Source organism: Coregonus clupeaformis, chromosome 5 (genome assembly GCF_020615455.1).
Source record: "Coregonus clupeaformis isolate EN_2021a chromosome 5, ASM2061545v1, whole genome shotgun sequence".
In the NCBI taxonomy this organism is placed as follows: domain Eukaryota; kingdom Metazoa; phylum Chordata; class Actinopteri; order Salmoniformes; family Salmonidae; genus Coregonus; species Coregonus clupeaformis.
Window position 1 is genome coordinate 2,511,535 of NC_059196.1, and position 7,656 is coordinate 2,519,190.

The 7,656-nt window shown below is 42.1% G+C and overlaps 1 protein-coding gene across 1 annotated transcript; it reads right to left on the reverse strand.

Annotated features, from left to right (window-relative positions):
- Positions 1-525: 525 nt before the first annotated feature.
- Positions 526-6,085, reverse strand: LOC121567031 (somatolactin). The gene is made up of 5 exons (XM_041876970.1): positions 6,070-6,085; positions 5,648-5,838; positions 4,956-5,069; positions 1,021-1,200; positions 526-726 (listed from the first exon to the last, which is right to left on the reverse strand). The coding sequence occupies exons 1-5, from the start codon at positions 6,083-6,085 to the stop codon at positions 526-528; spliced, it is 702 nt and encodes a 233-aa protein (XP_041732904.1).
- Between the last annotated feature and the right edge of the window lie 1,571 nt (positions 6,086-7,656).

A 7,656-nucleotide genomic window follows, 5' to 3' on the forward strand; every position in this document is an offset into this window, starting at 1 on the left:
GTGTTTCATTTCACTAATGCAGAGGTCAAGCCAGCTCAACAAGAAGAACAGAATGTCTCCGAATACACAAGGGGCCACAGAAATAATCAAAACAGTGCAGAACCAGGGAGGAACACAAACTCCACTAAAGAACAAAGGAAATTGAAATAAATCGCAAAATATGGCTTATTTTTATTTTTTTTACATAGCAAGATGCAAATAATCTTGCCAGGTAAAAAAAATATAGAGGAAAATATCAAATGCAGCTTTTCTAAAAAAGTGGCAAACCATTACACCTACTTAGTGGTGCACGTACGAAAATGTTTGGAAACAGTCAGTTGCTAACATTCTGTATTGAACCAGGCACGAGGTTAGACACCCTAAGGCAGTGGTTATATCAGTCGACCTCACTATGTGTTTATGGCAAATGTGGGGGCACCAGAAGCAGGGAGGATGTTTTTTTAACGCTAGCCTCATTATGGGGGGTAGTGTCTTGTTAAGTCCATACAATAGTAGGGGTTTGAATGGGGTGGGAATAGTTGTTCTCTAGTAATGGAAACAGCTGTATTTGTCAGTCTGGCGACACTTGAGGAGCTTGAGGAAGGTCTCCATCTTGTGGGCGTCCTTCTTGAAGCAGCTGAGGAGAGTGTAGTCCCTCAGAACTGACTCCAGCACCTCAGGCTGCAGGTCATACGGAGCCACAACCTGCTCGTAGTAGGAGGTGGTCAGCATATCGTCATCCAGCATCTATAGTAAACAGGAAGGACAGGACAGAGTAGACAGGGGGATGGGGAGAGAGAGAGAGAGAGAGAGAGAGAGAGAGAGAGAGAGAGAGAGAGAGAGAGAGAGAGAGAGAGAGAGAGAGAGAGAGAGAGAGAGAGAGAGAGAGAGGTGAAGTCAAGGAAATTAGGCATACATAGAGGAGAAAGAGATGTGAGCAAATGAGTGCTAATGGATTTGCATTGTGTGAAAATGCATTGGGCTAAAGGAGAAAATGCCTAAAAGCTACAATTATTAGAGTAACTGCTGATGCTGAAGTACCTTCCTGATGAGGACCACCACTCCTTGCTCCAAACTAAGGAGTTTTTCTGACACCCATTTGGTCTTGTTGAGTAGAGTGTCGGGGGCGTCGTCATAGCGATCTAAGGTGGTTTGCAGGTACACCAATGGCTCAATCCAGGACTTGACCAGCATTAGGACAGAGTGGAGGAGCCACTTGTCCTGCACAACACAGTTTATGTTAAGGAGTACAGTTTGAGTATTGTGACTATTGTGTATTGAACAGTACTGTATATTAGAAAGGATTGATTTGAATTTGTGCTATTGTGCAGTTTTAGTATAGTCATGTAACTATTAAGCTAAAAATAATGACCCTCAAATCACAGAGGCACAGAGGCAATATCTTCAACAGTAAAGTCACTGATATATCTGACAGAAACAAGTGTTAAAAGTACAAGGAAAGGGATTTTCTGTACTCAGTTAAACTTGTTGTCATTCAGTGTAGAATGTGAGGTCAGAAATTAGCTGAAGGGGATCTGGTATTCAGCTAGCAGTTTCAGGAGGGAACAATTATCGTCTCAATGCTTCAAACTCACAGCATTGCCCTTGCCATTTGTACATTGTAGAATAATAATTATAGAGATGCATGTTTGAGCAAGCCAAATCTTCCGACCTGGACGTTTATATACAGTGTCTTCGGAAAGTATTCAAACCCCTTGACTTTTTCCACATTTTGCTACGTTACAGCCTTATTCTTCAATGGATTAAATAAATACAAATCCTCAGCAATCTACACACAATACCCCATAATGACAAAGCAAAAACAGGTTTGTAGAAAATTTCGCAAATGTATTAAATACATATTTTAGAAAAATATGTATTTACATAAGTATTCAACCCCTTTACTATGAGATTCGAAATTGAGCTCAGGTGCATCCTGTTTCCATTGATCATCCTTGAGATGTTTCTACAACTTGATTGGAGTCCACCTGTGGTAAATTCAATTGATTGGACATGATTTGGAAAGGCACACACCCGTCTATATAAGGTCCCACAGTGGCAAAAACCAAGCCACGAGGTCGAAGGAATTGTCCGTAGAGCTCCAAGACAGGATTATGTTGAGGCACAGATCTGGGGAAGGATACCAAAACATTTCTGCAGCATTGTAGGTCCCCAAGAACACAGTGGCCTCCATCATTCTTAAATGGACAATGTTTGGAACCACCAAGACTTTTCCTTGAGCTGGCCACCCAGCCAAACTGAGCAATCGGTGGAGAAAGGGCCTTGGTCAGGGATGTGACCAAGAAGCTGATGGTCACTCTGACAGAGCTCTAGAGTTTCTCTGTGGAGGTGGGATAACCTTCCAGAAGGACAACCATCTCTGCAGCACTCCACCAATCAGACCTTTATGGTAGAGTGGCCAGACGGAAGCCTCTCCTCAGTAAAAGGCACATGACAGCCCACTTGGAGTTTGCCAAAAGGCACCTAAAGACTCTCAAACCATGAGAAACAAGATTCTCTGGTCTGATGAAATCAAGATTGAACTATTTCGCCTGAATGCCAAGCGTCACGTCTGGAGGAAACCTGGGACCATCCTTACGGTGAAGCATGGTGGTGGCAGCATCATGCTGTTGGGATGTACAGAGAGGTCCTTGATGAAATCCTGCTCCAGAGCACTCAGGACCTCAGACTGGGGGCGAAGGTTCACCTTCCAACAGGACAACGACCCTAAGCACCCAGCCAAGACAACGCAGGAGTGGCTTGGGGACAAGTCTCTGAATGTCCTTGAGTGGCCCAGCCAGAGCCCGGACTTGAACCCGATCTAACATCTCTGGAGAGACCTGAAAATAGCTGTGCAGCAACGGTCCCTATCCAACCTGACAAAGCTTGAGAGGATCTGCAGAGAAGAATGGGAGAAACTCCCCAAATACAGGTGTGCCAAGCTTGTAGTGTCATACCCAAGAAGATTCAAGGTTGTAATAACTGCCAAAGGTGCTTCAACAAAGTACTGAATAAAGGATCTGAATATTTATGTAAATGTAATATTTACGTTTTATTTTATTTTACACATTTGCATAAAAAAAATCTAAAAACCTGTTTTTACTTTGTCATTATGGGGTATTATGTTTAATCAATTTTAGAATAAGGCTGTAACGTAACAAAATGTGGAAAATGTCAACGGGTCTGAATACTTTCCGAAGACACTATATTAATTTGTATGCAGATGATACAGTGTTGTATTTCATTGCTCCATTGGTTGGCCAAGTCTTTTCACATTTGAAGTCTGATGTTGAAGCACTGCAGAGGTAACTATTGAATCTAATCTGGCTTGATGACAAACTGTCATTTAAAAAATATGTCACTGCTGGTGAAGAAGTTGAAGTTCAAAGTTGGTTTCTTTTACAGAAACAAAGCATCTATGACTTTTGTTAATAGGAAGGAAATTGTCCAGGTAATTTTTATGTCTATTTTAGATTATAGGGATATTATCTATATGCATGCAGCAGCATCTACACTTAGATGCTGTTTTCCATTGTTACTGGTGATGGTTATAGAACTCACCTTTGTGTTTTCTTTCAAAAAGTGGGTTGGGCCTCTTCGTACGTAAGGAGAGAGCAGCATTTTCTTGTGTTTATCTACAAAGCACTAATGCAGAAACTTCCTATGTATCTGTCATCATTATTTCAATTTAGACTTACAAATGACCAAATCTGGTCTCAGTCTTGGATAACACTGGAGGCCCTTTCGGTCTCCACAGAGTTGGGTAAAGCTGCTTTTAGTTTTTTTTATTTTCTTTATGTGGAACAGCTTACAGAGCTCTCTGCAATTAGATGTTCTGGCCCCCCCTGGTCAGTTCAGAGTAATGATCGGAGACCTCTATGTTGATGAATGTGTATGTTTTTCTTAATATGCCAGTTTGCGCTGTTCTGTGAAGGGAGTTGTACACCGCGTTGTATGAGATCTTCAGTTTCTTGGCAATTTCTCACATGGAATAGCCTTCATTTTTCAGAACAAGAATAGACTGACGAGTTCAGAAGAAAGTTATTTGTTTCTGGCCATTTTGAGCCTGTAATCGAACCCACAATTGCTGATGCTCCAGATACTCAACTAGTATCAAGAAGGCCAGTTGTATTGCTTCTTTAATCAGCACAACAGATTTCAGCTGTGCTAAAATAATTCCAAAAGGGTTTTCTAATGAGCAAACACAACGTGCACAGGAACACAGGACTGATGTTTGCTGATAATGGGCCTCTGTATGCCTATGTAGCTATTCCATAAAAAATCTGCTGTTTCCAGCTACAATAGCCATTTACAACATTAACAATGTCTACACTGTATTTCGGATCAATTTGATGTTCTTTTAATGGACAAATAAATTGTTTTTCTTTCGAAAACAAGGACATTTCTAAGTGACCCAAAACTTTTGAACAGTAGTGTATATACATTAATAATATTAATAATAATAATAATAATAATAATAATAATAATAATAATAATAATAATAATAATGGTGGTAGCAAGGGACATTTTCAAGACTTCTCATGAATAATTAGGCCTAACTTATGTTCAATCGGCCAAAACAATCTACCACAGAAAATGGCACTACAGAGACAGAAGACTCACTCATACGTTAAGCGACAAGTTGTTTCTATACACCACCAATGCTGTTTTGTGTTTTGGGGCTACACACACAGGCGTGTGTGTATGTGTGTGTGTGTGTGTGTGTGTGTGTGTGTGTGTGTGTGTGTGTGTGTGTGTGTGTGTGTGTGGAGTTCCACAATCATACACACAATCATTGAAGGAAGACATTTCTATTGGCAGAAATGAAGACAAAAGCCCAAATAAACACATAGAAGAGAGAGAGAGAGAGAGAGAGAGAGAGAGAGAGAGAGAGAGAGAGAGAGAGAGAGAGAGAGAGAGAGAGAGAGAGAGAGAGAGAGAGAAAACAGTGGAGCGTCCAGCTCCCTTCTGCTTACCGAGATCTGCTGGATTTCGCTCTTGGAGCCTGGGATGGCGAAGGCTTTGGTGGCACACGTGTATCCTGCCTGGTTCCTCTGGGAGCGCATGGGGAAAGGGACAAACATCTCCTCCTATGTATCAAACAGACAGGGAACAAGGAACAACATGGCAGATAAACACTGACTCATGCTCGGCTAACCCCAGCCAATAGAGACGAGCCGTCTGTCAACTGAGCTACAAGCAGAGCGGCTGGTGTTTTGTTCTTCAACGTGTTCTCATCTGTTGGCCTCATGCAGTGTCTTCCCAATAACGAGAAGATACATGATGTTTCCATTTCAAAGCCGATGCTGGTTCCCTACTCTCAGTATGGAAGGGAACCGTATGGGCTTTCCTGCTACTGAAAACCACAATATGAATGCACAGCACAGTACAACATTATCAGTATGGTCTTGATTCTATACCGTCCATAAATCATTATTTGCCTGAGGAGAGTTGGGAAACTACTTTGAAGCTACAAGGTGCTGGTTATATTGGTGGAGCATATAGCAAAGGGATTGGTAGGGTATATACAGCATTTCCATAGGACTTCCCCAAAACACAGGGCACATATAATGCACACAGATATGAATGAACACATTTCTTCAATGGGTACTGTTAGAGGAGGTACGTTGGAAATGTCGGAAGAACGAAGGAGTTGTGTGGTACTCACAAACAGAGTGCAGGACTCCTCAGAGACACGGTAGATGAGCTCGGCGTGTTGGATGACCCGGTCCAGTAGTTTCTCCTTGGAGATGGAGGCACAGCGTGTGATGCTGCCCTGCTCATCCTTACACTCCAGAGGGACACCCAAGGAGAGCAGACAGGGCCAGAGTAGCACTGTCCACACAACACCCTGCAAGACTGAGTAGAGACACACACAAACACATACACACACAGATTAAAAATACCCAGAACCAATATAGCTATACAATTAGCCAGCAATGGCTATAGTTCTTTTCTCTAATTGCACTACTAGCAAAAGACCTACTGCAAGCAAAAGGATACGTCCAATATCTTTCTAGTCATTTTATTAAATTGATCATATTATTATTGATCATATCCTACATTCTCTCTGAAGGGGGTATAAAGTACCTTGAATCATGTTCATTCTGTCAGGGCAGTGGTTTTTCTACTAGCATATTTGATGGGACCAAGGACCTTTATATGGATTCAACAGGCCATGAATTTGGCAAAAGGATGAAGGGGTCTTACGTAGGTTTTTGGTAAGGGGATATGTTCTTACCCATCCAACATACTCTGTTCACTATGGATTATATTCAGATGAGAGAGGACCTTACCTGTTTCAGAGACTTTGCCTGGTCTATTTGTTCACTGTTGACCATTGTTGAGAGATTCCTTCAAAATTATCCCATATGCCTGATGATACATCATAATACATCAATTTATTGTGTACTAGATATTATGGTAAATGAGATGGTGTCTGAAAACTTTAAACCTGGATATATCTGTTTTCTATTCTGGTGAAGAAACCCTGGTAAGAACCAGTCAGTCTCCCCCAGCAGCCAGAGCTGCCCATCTTACAGTAATAACTCTCTGTTTGGTTGTCATTGGCAGCACACATTTAGAGCGGGGATAATTCTTCATAAAACTAATCCCCTTTGAAATGAAGCCAGGGTAGGTGGGCGTAGCACTTCATTAAATCCGGCATATTGCAATTTTGTCTCTGATTACTGAGTGTCCTACATATTACGGTCCCCAAACCTACACCATTAAATGTGTTAATCCAATCTGAGAATTATAAGTGATGTGTCCTATCTGTCGATTGGAAAATGAAACCCCCTTAGTTGGCATCATGCACATTTCAGTGGAACCAATTTCTCTGATCTTAGAAAGAGTGGGAGAGAAAGACGCTGTTTTTGATTTTTAAGAGGTTTGTTTTATGAAATTAACTGCATCACCAAATATTGAAAGGGCACAAAAAATAAACGTATTCAAATGTAGACATACATTTAGTTAGAGATATCATTTTCTAAAGCTATTCAAATGTAGATACACATTTATTAAGAGATACAATTTCTGGGCCTCCCGAGTGGAGCAGTGGTCTAAGACACTGCATCACAGTGCTTCAGGCGTCACTACAGACCCGGGTTTGATCCCAGGCTGTGTCCCAACCGGCTGTGACCGGGAGTCCCATAGGGTGGCGCACAATTGGCCCAGTGTCGTCAGGGTTAGAGGAGGGCTTGGCTGGGGCAGCTTTACTTGGCTCATCGTGATCTAGGGGCTCCTTGTGGTGGGCCGGGCACCTGCAGGTTGTGTTTCTTCTGACACATTGGTGCGGCTGGCTTCTGGGTTAAGCAGGCGGGTGTTAAGAAGTGCGGTTTGGCGGGTCATGTTTCGGAGGATGCATGACTCGACCTTCGCCTATCACGAAATTGGGTAGAAAATAGATAACATTTTCTCAGGATTTAATATAATTTCTTTATAACATTTCATTATGAATTACTAGGGCTGTCAAACGATAAAAAATCACGACTAATAACAAATTCTGAATTTGCTGTCATCCCCACAGTGACCGTACGTACACACCCCAACCAGAAGCCATGGATTACAGGCAACATCCACACTGAGCCAAAGGGTAGAGCTGCCGCTTTCAAGGAGTGACACTCTAACCCGGACCCTTATAAGAAATCCCGCTATGCCCTCCTGGAACCTGGAAAA